The following is a 22,256-nucleotide window of genomic DNA, read 5'->3' as shown; positions in this document are numbered from 1 at the left end:
CTGGCTAGTTTTACAAACTTCCTTTTTAAAAAAAAAAATAATTAAAAAAAGTTTACAAACTAGTTTATAAAACCCTGGCAAAATAGTCAGATGATTCAAAAAGATATGGCAGACCATAATTTTAGACAGTTTGAAGAAGATATCAAGACATCTACCTTATCAATAAAGCCATCAGAGAGCTGCAGTCATAAAAATGGCACTGTATGCGATGTTCCAGAAGAAGAATCAGATTACTCATGAGAAAAACATGAGTGCAATCAAAGGATTTGGTGCACCAGGCTTTTGATGTAATCCTTGAGCCAGTTTTTATGTTCAGTGCAGCCATTTAAGCCATGGATGTTCTTTCATTTTTTTAAAAAAAGCATATTGTATGAGGTTCTGATTCACCCAGGATTCCTTTTCAGGTAAGATCAAGTTCTTGGTTGATGTAAATTATAGCTTTCAGACAATTAACAGGAAGAGGCATAATTAGATTAGCTCTGAGCAATTTAAAAGCCCTCTGGGGTTATTTTAGACCTCTTTTGCCTGACAGGATTATGTTAAGGTTTCTCTACTTAGCTTCTTGAAAATTATCATTTAGTCACACAATTTCCATAAACAACTCACCACTCCTCCTTCCTTTTAAAAAATAGCTTTTATTAAGAAATTATTCAACACAATGAAAACAATGCAAATTATGAATTGAAGAGAAAAAAGGATAAAAGTAATAAGAATGTTTTTCTGTTCCTTTCTATTTCTTTTTCACAAAGTAATAAGTGGCCTTCAAACTTCTTAAAAGCAGCCACAAGCACATTTATATAGGTCAGTGATGGCTAATCTTTTCCAGACCAAGTATCCAAAGCATGTGCGTGCATGTGGGAATGTGAGTGCGCCCAAACCCCCCAAATGCAATGCGTGGGCAGCCCCGTGCATGCGCCCCACCCTCCTGCACATGTACATGTGCCCTTCTACGTGTGGCACACCCCCGCGCATATGCGTATGGCCCCTCATATGTGCCCCATCCCCCCACATGCATTCGCAGCCCCTCCGCATGCGCCATGCACCCCACACATGCAAGCGCAGCTCCTCCGCATGCGCCATGTGCCCTGTGCATGCACAGTAGAGACCCAAAGACCAGCTGGCTGGCGGGAAGCTGAACTGGGGTGATGGCTCACGTGCCATCAGAGAGGACGCTGCGTGCCACCTCTGGTACGCGCGTGCCATAGGTTCGCCATCATGGATATAGGTAATCCTCAATTTACAATCAAAATTGGGATTGGAATTTCTATTGTAAATTACTGCAATCATAAATCCAGTCAGACCCTCTTTTACAATTTGTATGGTAGCTGTTAGCAAATCCAGCTTCCTCCCCCACCCCCTTTTTTTTTGTTGGAAATCAACAAACAAGGTCAGAAATTGCTATCACATGACCAAGGAATGCTGCGACTGATCGTAAAAGCAAGCTCCTTGCCAAGAACCCCAGTTGTGATCATGTGACCTGGGGTTGTGAATACAGGTAGTCTTTGACTTACAACAATTCATTTAGTGACCGTTCAATGGCACTGATAAAAGTGGCTTGACTGCTTTTCACATGACCGTTGCAGCATCCCCACACGGTCACATGATCAAAATTCAAATGCTTAGCAACTGGTTCATATTTATGACGGTTGCAGTATCCTGGGGTCATGGGATCACCTTTTGTGACCTTGTGACAAGCAAAGCCAATGTGGCAAGAGAAGTGGTAAAATGGGGCAAAAGTCACTTAACAAATGTTTCATTTAGCAACTTAAATTTTGGGCTCAATTGTGGTTGTAACCCGAGGAATACCTATACAAGTTCCAAGGCTATCATAACTTTGAATCATTGTTAAATGATTGTAAATTAAGGACTACCTGTATTACCTTCGCTAAGGTTACAACATAATTTTCTACTTTCTATAATCTACCCTTTCTAATCATCAAATCTATAAATCAGGGTTTTTTCCTTTTTTCCAGGAAAATATTCATAAGGGGTTTCCATTCATTAACAATTGTAATTGTTAATCTAATTAATCGTTAATCTAATTTTGCCATCTCTGCTAGTTCCAACATCTTCATTCCTCTGTTTTGGATATTTCAGACTTTTTCTATTTTTGCACATATTACACATCTGGCAGCAGTGATCATATAAAAAAATAATCTCCCATGGCACTTTTCTAATTGTCTATTAGCACCAGCCAAAAAACCTTCTCATTTCAGCTGAATATTAATCTTTAAAATTCTTTGTATTGTATTGAATCCAACATTTTCGGCTTCTTTTACTGATTCCTGATAATTTTTCTGGAGCTATATACCAACAGTACATTACTTTATAAACATTCTCTCTTAAATTATAACGTAGTACCGTGTTTCCCTGAAAATAAGACCCTGTCTTATATTTTTTTGAACCCTGAAATAAGCCTTATTGCCATGTGCTCAAAAGCCGGATTGGGCTTATTATCAGGGGATGTCTTATTTTGGGGGAAACAGGGTATGAATTTCAATCCTTTTAACCACATGTTTTCCCACCATCTCAATATTATGTTATCACAAAAGTTCTTAGCCTAGAACTTTGGGCATAACATAGAATTAGAACAGTGGGACAAACTATGGACAAGGAACTATAAACTTACAACAGCAGTCGCCTACAAAGAAAACTTCTATAAAATGTTTTATAGATGGCATTTGCCCCAGAGAAATTGGCCAAAATGTACCCAAACTTATCCCCCAAATGCTGGAGAAGCAATCACAAAACTGGAACATTCTATCACATGTGGTGGACGTGCCCCATCACAAGGAAATATTGGTGCAAAATTCAAAAATGGCTGGAAGAAATTACAGAGCAAAAAACTGATTTAAAACCAGAACTATTTTTATTAGGAATACTGGACTCGAAAATGAATAAAAAACTCCAATACGTTACACTACACATACTCACTGCAGCAAGAATTATATTCGCACAAAACCGGAAACAAAACAATATACCCTCAGACAAAATAGTAATTAGGAAAATTCTTGAATGCGCAGAAATGGATAAAATGACTATGGAGTTAAAAGAGAGGGATGATTCAGCCTATTATGAAGTATAGAATAAAATGTACAGTTGGCTTGAAAATAGAAACCAAAACAAGAAATGTTTAACTTAGTACTGATGAAACTTAAATTGGAGTAATTGAACAACATTAAACAAAGAGATTTAAATATAAATGAATATAAATTGGTAGATAAGAATAATGAATACTATTATGTGTGTTAATATATACGTTGATGTAACGTTATTATACTACTATCGAGATGTAAATAGATATGATAGAGTAGAGAACTACAAAAGTAAAATACATATGCCGATACAGAAAGCTGTAAAATGACCTTAGATGGTATATATTGTTTGCTGTGCTTTGTTTTGTTTTTATGTATTTGTGGCTGTTTTTTATGTTGTTTTTAAAGACAAAACTGTTTAATAAAAACTATTTTAAAAAAACAAAAGTTCTTAACCCATTTTATCATGCCAGCTATCAATTAATTGTTCTTTGTTTCAAATTTCATGTACAAAAATTTGTACATTTTAGTCAATCATATAATCAGCTTCAAATTCTGCTCCTCAGTTCCAAATGCCCTATTATCTGCTTTAAATCTCTCTTTTTAACTGCCTGTACAAGAACCATATCCTCTGCAACCAGTTGTTCTTTTGGTTTCATCTTTTATCCTTCACGCTCTTGTTCATGCATCTCCCAGTAGGTTAACTCGTTCTCTTTGCCTGCTGTTTCTTTCCTTCTCCTCAGAATAGATTTTTTTTTTATTGGCCAAGTGTGATTGGACACACAAGGAATTTGTTTTGGTGCATATGCTCTCAGTGTACATAAAAGAAAAAAGAAAAAAAAAGAGGCGCCTGTGCCTTTAAAACCAGGATAGTCAAGAGAGGCATCTTTTTATTTTGGGAGGCCCTTGCTTACAAAAAGCACAAGATGTTGCCAGGAGCTTTTCTTTTTTTAAAGAGTGAGAAATATGCAAGCAGTCATTAAACAAATCATGCCAAGGGAATATCTTTAAACCAAATGGCATTCCAGAGAAAAAACAAATCTCTTGGCAGGCCAAAGAAAAAAACTGCAGAAAGTAAAAGCTCTGTCAACAGCAGATTTAAAAAAATGAAAAATGACAGGTATGTAGAATGCCATGATTGTCCAAAGTTCCTAAGTAAAAGGTTGCAAACTAAAAAACAAATGAAATTAAGATTCACATGACAGATCCCATTGACCTTTCTCTTTAGCTGCCATTCCTCTATAGACTACTCTTCCCACAAACTTTTACCATAATCTTTGAGAGCCAGTTGGTGTAGTGGTCAGGCATCAGACTAAAACTCGGGACACTGTGAGTGGGTGACTTTCGGCCAGTCTCTCTTTCTCAGCCATAGAAAGCAGGCGATTAGTTCAGGTTGTCAGAAGGATTCAGGACTGACTCAAAGGCATATATAATGATGTGTACGTGATATATAAATAATATAAATATATAATACAAAATGTATTATAAATATGTTGCATAAAAAAATAACATCTGGGCAGTGGTGGGATTCGGCCAGTTCCCACCACTTCGGGAGAACCGGTTGTTAACTCTCTGAGCAGTTTGATGAACTGGTTGTTGGAAGAAATCATGAGGGCAGAGAACCGGCAGTGGTGGGATTCTAATAATTTAACAACCGGTTCTCTGCCCTCATGATTTCTTCCAACAACCAGTTCACCAAACTCCTCAGAAAGTTAACAACCGGTTCTCTCGAAGTGGTGCGAACTGGCTGAAACCCACCACTGATCTGGGGCATCACTGGACTACCATTGGCATTGACAAAATTTATTTTATTATTTATTTATTTTTCGTATTTTTATACCGCCCTATCTCCCTAGGGACTCAGGGCGGTTTACAGGCAGATAAAAAAATTCATATAAATACAAAATAAAACATCAATTAAAAAACTTATTCCAAATAGCCGAATAATTAAAAATAACAGTATACATAATAAAACCCATTAAAATCAGTTTAAATTTAAAATCTAAAATCTAGTCCAGTCCTGCGCAGATGAATAGATGAGTTTTAAGCTCGCGGCGAAAGGTTCGGAGGTCCGGAAGTTGACGAAGTCCTGGGGGAAGCTCGTTCCAAAGGGTGGGAGCCCCCACAGAGAAGGCCCTTCCCCTGGGTGTCGCCAGACGGCACTGCCTAGCCGACGGCACCCTGAGGAGTCCCTCTCTGTGAGAGCGCACGGGTCGGTGAGAGGTATTCGGTAGCAGCAGACGGTCCCGTAAATAGCCCGGCCCTATGCCATGGAGCGCTTTGAAGATCATTACCAAAACCTTGAAGCGCACCCGGAAGGCCACAGGTAGCCAGTGCAGTCTGCGCAGGAGGGGTGTCACATGGGAGCCACGAAAATCACCACCAGTCAATTGCAAAAGGCAGCTTTACTTGGCACAGATAAAAGGTATCCTGCAACAATACCTATAATGCTGTTCAGCAACATCTGCCTGTCCCAGGTCTTTGGGAAAAAGTTAATAAGTCGACAAAAATGCCAAATCCAGTCTGAACACCTGACGGTGTGACAAGCATAATAATGACAATGACAACAAAAATCACCGTCAGTCAACTGCAAAGGACAGCTTCATGTGGAACAGCTTACATCCTGCGGCAGTTCCTTCCGTCAAGCAACATCTGCCTCTCCCAGGTTCTTGAGAAGGACTCCGTAGGTGGCTAACAATGCAAGCTCATCTGGCTGTGCACCCAACCATAATCATTTTTGAGCACTGGAAATGAAAAGTAAACATTTAAACACCTGGAGATGAATAAAAACATCTGGAATTGGAGTGGGCTACTGTATATCTTCCTAGAGCAGGGCTCTCCAACCATGGCAACTTTTAAGACTTGTGGACTTCAACTCCCAGAATTCCTCAGCCAGCTTTGCCAGTCCCTGTCCTAGGGGCATAGTTTAACAATGTCAGTAGGCCATCAGCTTCTTCATTCAAAATGGGCTTTATATATAAGGCATATCATATGCTCATCTTACTTTTTAACTTGCACTGTAATCTTCAGAGCGTCAAGTAATCTGACTCTAGGTTGGTTGTATTTTGTGAATGTTGCATTAAACAATATTTTCATATGCAGTATTGCCTTTCTTAAATATTGTAAAAGGTCCTTGAATTGAAGGGGTGGTGTGTAAAAATATGAATAGAGTACACAAGAAAATGGAATTTCTGGATAAACAGCACCATGGCAACCATTTTTCAAATTCCTAGGGCAGGATTTACAAAAGCACAGAAGCTAAACAAAATTTTTCTCGTAAGCTCATTTAAAATTAATATCCTCCAACTTAGCAAAAGGACAAAAAATATTGTTGCAAAAATAATCTTTCCCATACCGGGAGTCGAACCCGGGCCGCCTGGGTGAAAACCAGGAATCCTAACCGCTAGACCATATGGGAAGGACATATTCAATTCGTTTCCGTAGCTCAGGTCAAGACTGAAGAAAGCCAAGTCAAGCCAGCCCGCGCCTGCCACCTTTTGGAGGGACAGCAAACTGCTATAATTTAAAGTAGTCACTCTTCTGAGCTACTCTCCTTTGCATTTTATTTATTTATTTATTTTGTCAAACACGACAATATATATAAATATAAGCATGAAATAACCACACAAAATGAATACAATCAAAGGGAACATTAGGACAGGAACGGTAGGCACCCTGGTGCTCAGTGTAACTTATTGCATTGTCAGTCCTATGCAGCAATAAGACTACTACTACTAAGGATATGAAAGTTACTGAGCAGTTAAATGAAAACATACCTCCTGTGGCCCGCTGGAGCTCCCTATGTTTACCTGATAGGAAATTCTATGATGAAGTTTAGATCCGGGAAGCCGCGTTTAGGATTGCAGCTCGAGGTCCCTTCGGACCTGAGATGTTGATCCAGACTGCAGAATTCCGAAAATCCACCAGAGGGCAGCAATGAGGAAGAGGATTGTTTCGATTCCTTGCCATCCAGCGTTAATCCGGAGTTTGCAACCCAACAGCTCCCCATGAGAGCAACATCGTCCTCTGATGAATGCAAGTAAGGAGTAAAGGGAAGAGATAAACTGGCGGGAGGTAACTGCAGGCACCTGGGATAGCGTGGGGCCGAGCTGGTTAAAAGGCAGCTGCAAGCTCTCCTCCCTAATGTTCTCTTCTGAAATTGCTTTTGTACTGATGGGGAGCGTCTGAGTGATCCTACGGAAGAGAACTTTTAGCTTGGTAGTTTTGTCCTTCTCATGTTCCAGCAGAATGATTTCATATCTTGCAGTAAGGTGAGGTTATGGGGCGGGGGGATGGGGGAGTTGGCCTGGACTTTGTAAGTTTTTATTTTACTTAAAATAAACTTATTGTTTGGAATTGTGGGTCATCTTAAGCTGCATTTTACTTAACTGTGGTTTATTAGATAAGCAACAACTGGTTGGGTTCACACAGCTTACAAAATTATCAATATAATAGCTTAAATGCGAGAGGTGAACCCAAATATTTGACACAATAGAGGGTTAGCTTTCCCTAGATTGTATCCTAATATCTTATCACTATATTGTATCCTAATATTTTATCACTATATTGTAAAAACTTCTTATGCTAAATTGTAATGTGGTTTGTTTTTATTTTGGCTTAATCATCTGTTCGTTGCAAGGCATACCAGATAGCTTAGTGTGTATAGTAAAATAATTAACTATAGTTATAAACTATAGTTATACCTGAGTCCATCTCTAACCCAAAATTTGTGAGCATGTTTGGCTGGGGTAACTTATTGCATCCTATGATTTTATTTTATTTGGCTGAATATGATGGTCAATCAATCCATTGTGGGTTGTAAACCAAGCACTTTGTGAACCCAGCCAATGGCACCATATGACTAAACTATGATGGTATTCTAAGATGTGACTGGATGTATTATGCTGTCTCTGGGTTTGCCAACAAAAACCCAAGATGTGATTTATTTGATTTTTGTCAAAGTGTCTACATGAGCCCATCATCTCTACCGTGCCTTATGGGTTTTGGCTTAATGCTGGAGTCTGCAAACTTGGCTCTTTTAAGACTTGTGGACTTCAACTCCCAGAGTTCCTTAGCCAGTAAAGTCTTAAAAGAGCCAAGTTTGCAGACCCCTGGCTTAATGGAAAGATTGAGTCTGGGTGTTAACTTATTCTGGCAATGGATTTTCTGTGAGAATGAATGAGATATGAAAGTTACTGAGCAGCTTCTGTTCCTGCTGGGGAGACCTTGAAGTGGGTTTTGGCTTTCAGTTGTGCTGGATCCTGGAATCTCAGGTTATGCTACAGCTAGCCAGCATCTTATCAAGCGTGCCAATAAGCGTGGGAAGAGTGAGGAGGGTGCCCTCTGTGATTGAGTAGCCTGTATAAAATGTGACCTGTACCCTAATATCTCTTTCAGACTTTTTCTCCTCGTTGTCCTTGTCCCCAGAACGTGGCTCCAGTTTGTTTCTCTAGCAGGTAAGCAGGAGGCTCAGAAAATGCGAAACAAACTGCTCTGTAAGGTCTTCGTATGGCTTTTACTGCCTCTGGAGAAGGACATCTCAATGGCTGTCAAACTCGCGGCCCATCGGCCGGATGCATCACGTGCTGGCCACGCCCATGCCTGGTTTAGCAAAGTGGGGGAAAGTCACGATACAGGAGGCGTAATGCTGCTGTGACGACACAAGTTTGACACCCCTGATGTAGAGTTACAGGTGTCCCTCAGCCACTTTTCTTCCTTTTAAAGAAATAGAAGGCAGTCTAGTCCTCACCTTGACTAAGCACACAAATTGGGCAGGGATTCTGTCTTGCTCTTTCCCAAGGTGCAACCTACTAAGGAAAGAAATTGGTACCTTCGAGAACAGGGGTGTCAAGCTCAATTGAATTGCGGGCCACATCAGGGTTGTGTTTGACCTTGGGGTGGGCGGTGGAGTGGGCATGGCCAGGATGGCATGGCCAGCTTGACATCACTCATGTCAGGGGCACCTGTAGTGGCCCAAGGGCTCTGGCAGTGAAAACGGGCTCCCGAATTCCATTTTCAGCTGCAATGGAACCCTCTGCCAGCAAAAATGGAGTTTCATTTTTGTTGGCAGAGGCACTGCAGCCCACTCCTTCACTGTTTCCAGGGCAGCGCTACGGGCCACATTTAAGCACCCCGCGGGCTGGATCCGGCCCCTGGGCCTTGAGTTTCATGCCCCTGTTCTAGATACTTGGACTAATAATTTCTCCCATTATTCCTTATTAGAACGGTTAATAAGAAAGATCAGGTCTGTTGGCTCAGTTAGAGATAGCAACGGATATTATACTTCTGGCTATTGGCCAATTGGAAAAGCCTCTTGGGACCCAGACTTGGGAAAAGCACTATTGTTAAATTCTTCCAAGCTCTTCCATATTACATTCATAATTCATACAAGTTATGCACAGAGTGAGCTGGTTTGGTGTTTTTTATTGCAGCCTTCCCCAGCTTAACATGCTTTAGTTATTTGGATTATCATTTAGGCCTTTAGCCTTTGGCTGGAAAGAAAGGAATGGGAGTGTAAAATGTCTGGAGAAGCTGGTGAATTGGTGCAGGCTTCTGTAGTTATCAATTGGATCATGTCAGGAATTTCAGATATTTTGAGCAGTTGGCTAGCTTGGTGGAGGGATCATGACCTGATCCTTTTGGAAACTTTGTTCCCAAGCTGATTTGAGGATGCTTAAAATAGAGCCAGTCAGCTTGCAACATCCCTCACAGGGCGATTTTTGGGAGAAATAGACAGAGGAAGGACTAGGTACACCATGTTGTGCTCCTGAATGAAAAATGAGATTAACATCTAATAAAATATTCTTCTTCTTTGCGGTTCAGATCAGGTGGAAGTGGAATGTCTAGGTAGCCTTGCAAAACTCAAGTTGAATCCGAGTTATTTCCAGAACAAGTATGTCGTTTTTGCTGCCCTGGGTGAGTTTTGATCCTTCTGTCTTTTATTGTGAATTGTTAGGAATTCTTCAATCTGAACTTTGTTTTTTAATATGGTATTCCATCTGATGATGCAAGGATGAAGTAATGCTGTTTAGTAAAGCGGTGCAGTGCATCAGATTCAATCTCCAGGGAATGTTTTAAAATGCACCGCAGGAACCTGCATGGAGCATCTTGCCTGCAGCATCTTAAAGCAGCCGGGTCTATTCCCAGGATTGTCTGGTAGCTGCCTTAAAATGTTGCAAACAGATGCAGTGTTCACTCTCTGCAACATCTTTCAGGAAGTGAATCCAAAGAACTGTGGCTTTCTATCTGAGTGGTTAACTCTCTAGGTTTTAGGCAAGTAACAATAGCTTGTGCTATAGCTTCAATTTGTCTTCCTACCTTAACCTCTGTTCGTTTGTTCCATTTGGAAATCACATATTTGGGTCTGTTTACTACTTGGATGGGAGGCTGAAAATCCCACCTATGTCCTCCACTTGCATATTGAAGGAATATACTTAATGGTTTCTGTATGTTATAATTCCTCGACATCTCCCCATCACCATCAGATTTAAAAAAAACAACCTGGTACATTAGAACTATTAATATCAATTGATTTTTGAGGGAAAAGCTATCTTAGCCACCATTTAATATTGTAGACACCTCTGTAATACGCTCTCTTCCCTGCCAATGATGGTATGCCCTTATAATTCCGATGGATATTTTCTCTACTCAAGCTCTCCATCTTTTATGCTGCACCACAAGGGGGGAAAAAATCACTTTTTTCAAACATTTGCAAATCTGGATCTGGCTTAAGTGAAAAGAAGGCCTGTATGCTGCTTACCTTTTATGCAAGATCATGCTTGTCAGCAATATGGTGGTGATAACTGTGCTTAGAAATGCAATGCAATTTTCCTGTTTCTAAATAACCAATATATTTGTTCTTGCAGATCGGTTTGGCAGAGCTTGGTCGATTGATGAGGTCCAGGCTATGAAATGTGGCTATACCGTCTTCCAGGATGCTTGGGGGAACATCGAGTTCCGGGCCTCCTTGATTGGCTGCTACACTCACATAGTGGTAGGTAGGAGAGGTGTATAATGGTGGACTGGCTGTAAACCAGGCTCTGGAATTCTATACTAATGTCTCAATGATTTGTTAGTCATCCAACTTCTTTTGGGCAAAGGCTGCAGATAAATGTTCTATAGGGTGTTGAGGGCACTATAAGCAGAGATGGACTTTAAAAATTTTAGCAAGGGGTTCTCTGCCCAGTTGCTGGATGGGTGTGGCCATGGTGGGTGTGGCCTGATCGGCCTCATGCACCACAGTTGGGGAGGGTGTTTTTGCCCTCCCCGGGCTCCAGAGGCTTTCTTCGAGCCTCCGGCAGGGTGAAAATGGCCCTCCAGGCTCCGGAGGCCCTCCGGAGGCTCCGGCCTTCCCAAACTTCCAGTATGCCCATTTTTTGCCTTCCCTAAGCATCCGCACACACCCTGCACTTACCTGCATCCAAAACAGGCTGCGTGGGGACTCCTGGGAGGGTGGGGCCAGCCAGGAGTGGGATTTGGGGCTTCTCCAAACTGCACAGAATCTTAGCTAGAGGTTCTCCTGAACCCCTGCGAACCCCCAGCAGCCCACCCCTGACTATAAGGATGGAGCAAGAAAGGAAATGGGTGTGATCAAAGCAAAAAAAAAAAAGGTTCTGTTTTTATGTTGTAAGCCAATCTGTAAGGCATGGGTGTCAAACTCATCACGTCATGTTGCCGTCATGTGACATTTCACAACATTTTTCCCATTCGTGGAGCTGGGGTGGGTGTGGCCTGCGCAAGAGGCATCCGGCCCACGGTCCACCAGTTTGACACCCCTGCTGTGAGGTGTTCAAAGATTTTCCTCATTATACCCACAGTTAAGATGTTTAACTTGAATCTACAAAAATCTGAGGGATACTGGGGGAAAAAATGCAGAATGTTATTTCCAGGTTGGAAGATGTATACACAAACACTAACCTAGGGGTAGGCTAAGTCATGGTACTACCTATCACTGCCCATCTTCTTATGTTGCATGCAGTCTTACTATATAATTGTGAGCCGCCATCATCTGGAATGGTATAGGATCCCTGCCTCTATGAAGCTTGTAATTTGTTCTGCAACACTGTTAACTTCCTGCTTATGATGTTGATGTGGAAATTGTAATCCTGTTCCAGCAGTTCTGAAGATGTCCTTTTCCTATACTGAATAGTACACCTCACTAGCAATGTTGTACCTTAACTACTTAAACCAGCACAACTTAATAGCTTGGAAGCGTGAGACGACTTCTGGTGTCCAGCGGCAACGGACGTCTGGAAGGCTTCTCCTGCCTCCAGCGCCCGAATCCGGCCGCCGCCGAGGCCCTCAGGGGCCAGGTGTTCCGAAAAGGACACCTGCCGCACGGACGGCTCGCCAGGGGTCTCCCAGCCGACATACAGGACTGTGGGGACCGATGCTGGCGCGTCCTAGGCTTGGCGGGGTTCGGAGGCCACGGGCCGCGGCCATTATTTTGGTCGCCGCTTGCCGCTGTGCCCGTGACACCGGGCATTGGATTTATAACTGCAGCAGCCTGGTGGTGAACAGGAACGGAGAAGAATTGAGGAGGAGAAGGAAGGGAATATCGGTAAACGTGAGTGGAGTGCCCGGAGTGCGGGGGTTTTTTCCCCTGCGGTTGGAAGGAGCACGAGTTATTCTGGAGAGAGGAGAACTTAAAATAAGAAGATTACCGGTTTTGTGGAGCTCTGGAGAGAAGAGGTGATGGAGAAATTTAGGAGGGAAGGTTTGAGGCCCCTCCTTCTGGGGAACAGTGGTGGCGTCCAGCTTCCGCCTTCACTATGAGAATTTTGATGACATCACTTCCTTCGGCTTCCTGGTTGACTAACTGTACTCTGGACTCGTTGCTCCTGTGAGTGCCCCTGGTGGATCCGGAGGAAATTACAAGGATACTGTGCCTGCCTGAGGATTTTGTATTTTTTTTCCTTAATGGCAAAAGGTCAGAGACCAACTGCTGGAGAGATGGAGAGAATTTTGGAAAAGTTATCTAATATGGACAAGAAATTGATGAAATAAGAGCAGAAATTGTGACTATCCAAAAGGATTTAAAGGATACTCAACAAGTTTCAGCAGAAAACAAGCAGAAAGTGGAAGGTTTGAGGGTGAGATGCGGCAGTGCAGAAAAGAGAGGAGACGACAGGCAATGCTGTGCTTGGACTACAGATGGATAAAATGTCTTATTTCCTTAGGTTTCAAAATTTGGAAGAAGTGGACCAAGAAGACTTGAGAGATGTTGTGACTAAATTGTTGGGAGAATTTCTTGGGAGAGGTGTTGATTTCATGAATTGGGATGTGGATCGAGTTTATAGAGTTAATTCGCAATATGCACGCACGCATGCAGTTCCCAGAGAGGTTCATGTCAAATTTGTGAGAAGAGAGACGAGATGAAATTCTTAGAAAACATAGGAGTGGGGCACTGATTTACAGGGGCAGGGAGATAGCCATTCTGAGGCAGATTCCCAGACAGGTACGTGAAAAAGAAAGAAATATTATTTTTGTCAAGCAAATTGTACCAGAAGGAGTGGGCTTCAGATGGCTGATGCCAGAGGGATTGATGATTTTCCGGGAGGGCATTACGAAAAAAAAATCAGTACAATTATGGAGGCTACGGCCTATGTGGAGGAACACAAAGCCTCCTGGAATCAGATGACCCAGGAATTGAAGAAGGGAGGTTATAGATCATGGGGCGGAGCGGCTGCCGCTGTTGCGGCCCTGGAGTTGGGTCAGGCTGAACCCAGAGTTCTGAGATCCAAAACTAGGAAGTGATAAAGATATTTGGGATTGTGTTGGTTTTCCTTATTCTCTTTTGTACGATATTCTGTTTATTCTTGACTCTTCTTTATTACGTTTTTAAAATTTGTAAATTTAGCTACTTCGTGTCACCTGCTTGCCATATGGCTGTTGTATGTGTTAAAAAATTTGAGTAAAATTCTTATTTTAGATAAGAAAACTGAAAATTTACCATACCTGATATGTATTTGTATAAACCTTTTTTGACTAATAAAAACTTTTTGAATAAAAAAAAAAAAAAATAGCTTGGAAGCGTCATTTCTATATGCACATCCAAAGACTTTGCTGTTAATTCATTGTTTTCTTCTTTCTCCAACCTTTTATTCAGGATGATCAGCAGTTCACATTAACCATACAAATCCAGGTAGCAACAAACCCAGAGATGCACACTGCAGCTTTGCTTAATGTCCCTGTGAGTTGCTCGTATGGCCCATGGCAGTCCAGGGAAATTGTCTGTGAGACAAACTATATGGAGGTAAGTTTGGAGAATGGTCAAGCAACCCTCAGCATTGATAGTGCTGCAGAATCAAAACTGTGATGGTGCTTCAATTTTCCTATGAACGTGTTACCAGGGGAGCTCCGCGACAGTGGATAGCTGAACTGCACTTGAGTTCTGGTTCTGTGTATATTACATAGAAGTAATGGAAGTAGAATGCATTTATGGGCTCTTAGATTCTCCTTTAGGTTTTTATGGGCTCTTAGATTCTCCTTTAGGTTTTTTTTTTAGTATCTCCAGGTTAAAGTCTGTAGGCGAATAATTTGAAAAGAGATTAATACTAGAACTGTATGTTCTCTTTTATGGATACCAATTGCAGACTCTGTAGCCAAGAAGTCCTAATCCTCTGCCAGAGAAAGTCACATTTTGCAAGTATAATTCTGTACTGAGGCTAGATGTTGAATTGTGTCAATTTGGGAGAGGCAGCTTTGGGAAGGATGAGGACGTGAATATCTAGCCAGTCTCTGCATTTCGACAAGTACTATACCCACAAGTCGGGCTGTGTGCTCTTCTGTTCAATTGCCTGAGACAACACAAGCACACTCAGCTTTCCACTACAGGCGGTCCTTGACTTATGACACTTCATTTAGTGACCGTTCAAAGTTACAACAGCACTGAAAAAGTGACATCACCGTTTTCACACGACCATTGCAGCATCTCCATGGTCACGTGACCAAAATTCAGATGCTTGGCAACTGACTCCTATTTATGACGGTTGCAGATCACTTTTTGCGACCACCTGACAAGCAAAGTCAATAGGGAAGCCAGATTCACTGAACAATCGTGACTAGCTTAAGAACTGCAGTACTCGCTTAACAAAGATCATAAGAAAGATGGTGAAATTGGGCAAAACTCACTTAACAAATGTCTCACTTAGCAGGAGAAAGTTTGGAGCTCAGTTGTGGTCATAAGTCGAGGACTGCCTGTTCAGCCACTGGATTTGAGTCACTAAGATGAAATTGATGAGTAGTTCAATGGGTGATAGACTAAGACAGTGGCTGGATTTCTGTCATGTGAATGTGAGACCGTGGAATATTTTTGGTATTGGGATAGTCTATTTGAGTGAACATTACTAGCCTCTTGCGTGATCATGCCAGTCATTGGATCCAGCTGGATTGGCAGCTGAATCTGGTTTCAAGAGCAATGCTGGAAGAAATCTTTCTGCTGTAGAAAGGATCCAACTGCCTAACTCTAAAGTGATGGGTTAGTCCAGTCTAGGGACCGGGGGAGAAGAATAATGCAGAACTGGGCCCAGAATTTTCTGTACGAGGTGGTTCCTTTTTTTTTTTTAAACATAGTAAGGCTGGTTCTGTTTTCAGATAACCTTGAATGTACCTGGTGGTAAGCTTAAAATTGAACAATTGAAGTAGCACATATAAAGAGCCATATTATACCAGATAAAGAGCGATATTATACACCACTCACAATATTACACCCGCCTAGTATCTGATTTTGTTAATATAAACGATGTTGCGCTTCAGTGGCTAGATGGCTGAGACATTTGGTATTTGAACGTAGATCTTTTTAACATTTCTATTTTATTGTGTTTTACTAATCTAGGTGAAATGTTAATATATTGTAGTCCATGTATGATATGCCATAGGCTAAATACCGGTAAATGAATATACTACGCCCACCAGACTGAGAATTTAAGCAGAAGAAATAGAGACAACAATCTCTGCTCAATTTTCCACTGATCCATGATGGAAAACTCAGCTGAAATCAGGGAAGCATGCATACATTGTTAGAACAGACTAGCCTCTTTGACAGAGTAGAAGGGAGAACGCTTAATTTATAGCATGGACATAAAATAAGGCTGTCTGTCATGCCCTGCTTACAATTTAATGCATCTTGCCTCATCTGCAAAGCATGATCCAGGAAGCATGGATCAACATCCCAAAGATATCAACTGGCCTCAGAATTACGAATATGAGGAAGGTGGCCTTTCGCCAACCTGAGTGCTCAGCTCCCAATTGCATGGTGTCGGTGTAGCAACTAACCATTCTGCGGTGAGACAAGCCTGCACGTCATCTCAGGACTTTCCAATGTACTGCAACACATTTGCTTTATATGACCTTCTAAGCTTCTGAGAATAAAACACATACTTCTGATTTCTGCAAGGAGCGTTGCCTTAAGCAGGAAGTTGTGGTGAGCTGCCAGTGTGGCTGGTGAACTAGATTAATCCACTTCTAAACTCTAATCTTCCTAGCTCAGTGAATACTTGTTGCTCCTGCCTCACTAGAAGGCAGGCTGCAGAAGCAGAAGGTGTTCAACTGGCTTAGCAAATAGAACATTTATTACCCATTCTTGGTCCTACTGATTAAGGAAAGTGACTTCCATTTAATGCATGTTTGCACTATGCCGTTATCAAGCCAGGATAGGGAGTCCCCAAGATGGTAAAGCTGGAGATCAGAGCATGGCCCTTCTTGACCAGCATGAAAACAAGAAACAGATTGTTGTTATTGAGAAGGTTATAGCTTAAAGCAGGGGTACGGCCCTTTTGTGACTTGTGGACTCCAACTCCCAGAATTCCTAAGTCAGCCATCCACAAGTCATAAAGGGGCCATAGTTCAGGGGTGAAATTCAGCAGGTTCTAACAGATTCTGGAGAACTGGTAGAGGAAATTTTGAGTAGTTCGAAGAACCAGCACCTCTGGCTGGCCCCAGAGTGGGGTGGGAATGGAGATTTTGCAATATCCTTCCCCTGCCACGCCCACAGAACTCCTAGGGAAAAATTTTGAATTTCACCCCTGCCATAGTTCCTCACCTCTGCCTTAATTTATTTTATTTTATTTATTTATTTATTTATTTTGTCACAACAGTATATATAAGCATAAGCATGAAAATAACTATATGATATATAAGCATATATATAAGCATAAGTATGTAATAACTATATTAATTGGGTAGGCACGTTTGTGCTCTTATGCACGCTCCTTATAGACCTCTTAGGAATGGGGTGAGGTCAATAATAGAGAGTTTTTGGTTAAAGCTTTGGGGATTTTGACCACAGAGTCAGGTTGTGTGTTCCAAGTATTAATAACTCTGTTACAGAAGTCATATTTTCTGCAATCAAGATTGAAGCGGTTAATATTAAGTTTAAATTATTGTTTGCTCTTGTATTGTTGTGATTGAAGCTGAAGTAGTCTTTAACAGGAAGGACATTGCAATAGATGATTCTATGAGTTAAACACAGGTCCTGTCGAAGGCGGTGGAGTTCTAAGTTTTCTAAACCCAAGATTTCAAGTCTGGTGGCATAAGGTATTTTGTTGTATTCAGAGGAGTGGAGAACTCTTCTTGTAAAATATTTCTGGACACGTTCAATTATATTGATGTCTGAAATGTGGTATGGGTTCCAGACAGGCGAGCTGTATTCAAGAATTGGTCTAGCAAATGTTTTATAAGCTCTGGTTAGTAGTGTAGTGTTTCTGGAGAAGAAGCTACGTAAGATTAGGTTTACAACTCTTAAAGCCTTTTTTGCGATGTAGTTGCAGTGGGCTTTGGCACTTAGATCATTTGATATGAAAACTCCAAGGTCTTTAACAGGATGGGGGTCATCTGTAAGATAATATCCATCGAGTTTGTATTTAGTGTTTAGATTCTTTTTTCCAATGTGTAAGACAGAGCATTTGCTGGTTGAGATTTGGAGTTGCCAAGTTTTTGACCATTCTGACACAAAGTCAAGGTCTTTTTGAAGGGTAGCTGTATTGTTGATAGTGTTAAATAGTTTGACATCGTCAGCGAAAAGAACACAATTACTTTTAATATGGTCACAGAGATCATTAATGTATAATATGAAGAGTGTTGGTCCAAGAACACTGCCTTGGGGAACGCCGCTATTGACAGGAACAGGATTTGATAGGGCACTGCCTATTTTATTTTATTTATTTAATTTATTTATTTTATTTTTCATATTTTTATACCGCCCTATCTCCCTAGGGACTCAGGGCGGTTCACAACCACTTTGACCACTTGTTGTCTGTTTGACAGGAATGCTGTTATCCAATTGTGGAGGAGTCTGGAGATGCCGTAGGATTTTAGTTTTAGGAGAAGTTTGTCATGTACCACTGAGTCAAAAGCTTTACAGAAGTCTATGTAAATTGCATCTATTGTTTTGCCTTGATCAAGATTTGTAGTCCATATGTTTTTGCATTGAAGAAGTTGTAAGTTACATGATAATTTTTTTCTGAAACCAAATTGTTTATTAGAGAGTAGATTGTTTGTTTCTAGGTGGAGGATAATGGATTGGTTGATGATAGATTCCATGACTTTACAGGTGACGCAGCATAGAGAGATTGGTCTGTAATTTTCAACTAAGCTGGAGTCTCCTTTTTTGAAGACAGGGATGACCGTGGCTAGTGACCAAAGTTTGGGAAGGGAACTGATCGTGAAGGCTTTTCCAAAGATTATGCTTAGGGGTTCTGCTATATTAGTGGAAAGCTTTTTTAAGAAATATACACATAGTCCATCAGGTCCTATAGATAGGGATGGTTTCAGTTTGCGAAGAGCTTTTTCAACATTTTCTTCAGTGAAATCTATATGTGTTAGGTCGTTGTTGGTGCGGTTGGGGAATGTCGGGTATGAGCCATTACTGTTAACAAAGACTGAGCCGAAGAATGTGTTAAAGGGGTTTGCTTTAACTGTTTCATCATTATTTTCTTTGCCGTTAGATTCTTTTAGTGGTGGGATGGATCTCGAGTCATTAAGTTTGTTGTTCATGAAATTATAAAAAGCACGATTGGAATTTGTGCACAGAAGGTCTTCTTCTTGCTTGATGTGGTAATTGGTGCATTCAATTTTTATTTGGTTGCATATATTTCTGTAGCGGTTTTTGAAATTAGCTAATGTCCCTTTTTGTTTTTTTCTCCAAAGGGACTTTTTTTTTTGATTGAAGCTTTTTTATTGATATAGGTAATTTGTTTTTCTTGATTTTTGTGGTGGTTTGTGGTACATAGAATTTAATGACTCTATTGATTTTGAGTAGGAAAACTCTGTAGTGATCTTCAGTAGTGATACAGGATGAGAATAGATTTTGCCAGTCAAGAAATGAGAGGTAGGTGTTTATAAGGTCATAGTTGGCTTTTTTGAAATTGTAGTTTGGAATACTATTATTATGATGATTTTTGTAAGGGCGTAAATTGAGACAAAAGTCTATCATGCTGTGGTCACTGTTGGAAAAGGGTTCTTTTATTTGTAGTTCATAAATTGAGTTTGTGTTGTTGCAGAAGATGACGTCAAGGCAGTTGTTGATTCTTGTACTGTTAGTTACTAGTTGTTCAAGACCTAGATTTGTGACAGCATTGTATAGGGTAGTATGGATGGGTTCAGTTGTACATTCGTTTTTTATCCAGTTAATATGAGGTAGATTGATGTCACCCAGGAAGATGAGAGGATATGGGCAAGAGGTAGCCCAAGTTAGTAGTGAGGTTAACATGTTCGCATGTGCGATGTCATAGTCAGGGGCTCTGTAGCATAGTAGGAATCGAAGTGTGGTATTAAGGGACAGGTCGCATACAATAGTTTCTGAAATAGCAAGTTTATGTGCAACTTGAACATTTTTTAGATTCAGTGACTTTTGATGAAAGATAGCTACTCCACCTTCTCTGCGGGTTTCACGATCTGATCTAAAAACATGATACTCTTTGTCTGAAATAATGGAGTCAGGGATGGATGAGTTCAGCCATGTTTCACATACAAATATAATATCAAATGTACCATTGTTTAACATGAGGATAAATTCAGGCAATTTGTTTACAGTGCTTCTTGCATTTATCAGTTTGCATTTAAGATCTGCAGCATTAGGTGAAGAGGAAATAAGGGGCGTGCATACCTAGTTATTGATGATAGTTGGTTGGAGGTTCTGATCCACGGATGGTTGGAGGTTCTGTTCAACGTGCAGTTGGAGGTTGGTTGGTTGAACTGCAATTGGTTGAGCAGTGGATGGTTGAACAATGGATGTTTAGGGGTTCTGTAAGAAGGATGGATGGATGTTAGTTGGTTGAGTGACAGTTGGCTGAGCGATGGGTGGTTGAGGGTTTTGTATGACAGATGATTGGAAGTTCGGTGCGACGGATGGTTGGATGCTTTGATGGGGGGGTTGGTTGTTGGCCAATTGACTGTAGGTTTTTCTTTTTATGCAGTCAGCACGGTAGTCAATGTAAAGGTTGGTTTCTCCTTCGTCTTGTCTTCGTTCGAGTTCTGTGCGAAGTTCACAGGAGCAAATCCATTGCAGAAATGATAGATCAGGTCTTGCTCTAAGTTTGTTGAGGCTGAGGTTTGTTCTGGCAATTTTGTTTATGGCATAAATGAACTTTCGTTTGCTGATCTCATTTATGCAGATGACTCTACAGAATTTAGGTGCCACTGAGCCATTACTGTTTTTGTATTCAGGACCATCTCTGGAGACTTCGGTTATTTCGTCAGGGGAGAGGGTGGGTGAAATGTAATTTTTAATGATGTTTCACCAACCCTGTCCCCTGACAAAATAACCAAAGTCTCCAGAGATGGTCCTGAATACAAAAACAGCGATGGCTCAGTGGCATTTAAATAAATAAATAAATAAATAATGACTGCAAAAACATCCAGGCTGAGTTAAGAACTCAGCAATGGGCTGGAATGATAGACATTTATGCTCTCAAACAAATGCCTTGAAGTATCTCCCAAATATATGATCTCTTATTTCCCCTCCAGGTCTCAGCAACAAGAAATGTTCCCAGAATCTCAGATGGTTTTCTTCAAGATCAGCCTGAAGACTGGGCATCTGCTTTCTCAGAGGTATTTCTCTGTCTTCTCCCTAATCCAAACGGAGCCCAGGTAGCATAATTTCCACGCGGGCAGTTACATAACTCTTAAAATGCTTCGTTTTCTTGCTTTCTGCTCCCACGTTTTAGGTCAAAACTGGAGCTCCCTCCATTTGGCAAATAGTCTTTCACATGGGCTCTGAGAAGAGGTCGATGCTGGTTGAAGAAGCTCAAGCTGCCGGTTATGGGATTAACATGACAGAGACCAGGATCGTGTTGCGAGCTCCCTACAGTACATCTGAAGCTCAGAAAGTGGAAGTGAGCTCACTTTTAATTTTCAGAACATATGAAGATGCAGGACAGAAGGCTGTGGCCAGAATCCATGCATTCAGTAATGTTGTTTAGCTAAAATAACTATAACTCATGGGAATAGGTGTTCATTTCTTCTTCTTGTGCCATATCCGTCATCGAACGTTGGTGATCATGTTGGCAATCCTATTTTTATCAACAGCCACACGAAAAAGTGCTGTTGAGTTTGGTCCAAATCAGTCCCTTAGATTTTGAAGACATGATGATCTTCTTCTGCTTGTTTGCCTTCAATTTTTCTCTGGAGGATTAAGTGAAGTATGCCGTGTTTTTCCAGGTGTAGCATCACATGTCCAAAATATTCTAACTTTCACTTTTTTATAGTTTTGATGATTTTCCTTGGCTTTCCCAGGCGGCTCATCACCACCTCATTTCTGATTTGGTCTTATATGTAACAGTCACCTGTAAATCCACATTTCATTTCATTTCATTTCTTTCATTCATTCATTCATTCATTTATTTATTTGCATTTATATCCCGCCCTTCTCCGAAGACTCAGGGCGGCTTACACTGTGTTAAGCAATAGTCTTCATCCATTTGTATATTATATATAAAGTCAGCTTATTGCCCCCAACAATCTGGGTCCTCATTTTAGCTACCTTATAAAGGATGGAAGGCTGAGTCAACTTTGGGCCTGGTGGGACTTGAACTTGCAGTAATTGCAAGCAGCTGTGTTAATAATAGACAGACTTAGTCTGCTGAGCCACCAGAGGCCCTTTTTTTTCCTACCCTTCTTCATTAGTATGGATAGGAACATGGGATTGGTGCCTTCAGTCTAAAGAATTTGGTGACATCCCTGATCTCCCACCCACCTATCTGTCTATGGCTCAGAGATACTTGC

The 22,256-nt window shown here is 41.1% G+C and overlaps 1 protein-coding gene and 1 non-coding gene across 2 annotated transcripts in view; one reads left to right on the top strand and one right to left on the bottom strand.

Moving 5' to 3' along the window:
- Window positions 1-6,381: 6,381 nt before the first annotated feature.
- TRNAE-UUC (transfer RNA glutamic acid (anticodon UUC)) lies at window positions 6,382-6,453 on the bottom strand. Its single transcript has one exon. It is a non-coding gene; the product is annotated as a tRNA-Glu (tRNA).
- Window positions 6,454-6,483: 30 nt separating this feature from the next.
- LOC131193094 (uncharacterized) overlaps window positions 6,484-22,256 on the top strand; it is a 37,061-nt gene continuing 21,288 nt past the window's right edge. Inside the window, exons 1-7 of the mRNA XM_058172896.1 lie at window positions 6,484-7,074; window positions 8,433-8,491; window positions 9,858-9,950; window positions 10,901-11,028; window positions 14,143-14,289; window positions 21,000-21,083; window positions 21,200-21,367. Of these exons, the coding sequence (XP_058028879.1) occupies window positions 7,043-7,074; window positions 8,433-8,491; window positions 9,858-9,950; window positions 10,901-11,028; window positions 14,143-14,289; window positions 21,000-21,083; window positions 21,200-21,367 (711 nt within the window). The 5' untranslated portion in view covers window positions 6,484-7,042. The remainder of the gene's footprint in view (window positions 7,075-8,432; window positions 8,492-9,857; window positions 9,951-10,900; window positions 11,029-14,142; window positions 14,290-20,999; window positions 21,084-21,199; window positions 21,368-22,256) is intronic.

The sequence above is a fragment of the Ahaetulla prasina genome, chromosome 2, assembly GCF_028640845.1.
Source record: "Ahaetulla prasina isolate Xishuangbanna chromosome 2, ASM2864084v1, whole genome shotgun sequence".
NCBI classification, from domain to species: domain Eukaryota; kingdom Metazoa; phylum Chordata; class Lepidosauria; order Squamata; family Colubridae; genus Ahaetulla; species Ahaetulla prasina.
Note: the sequence above shows the minus strand (reverse complement) of the source record. Positions and strands in the feature narration are given on the sequence as shown.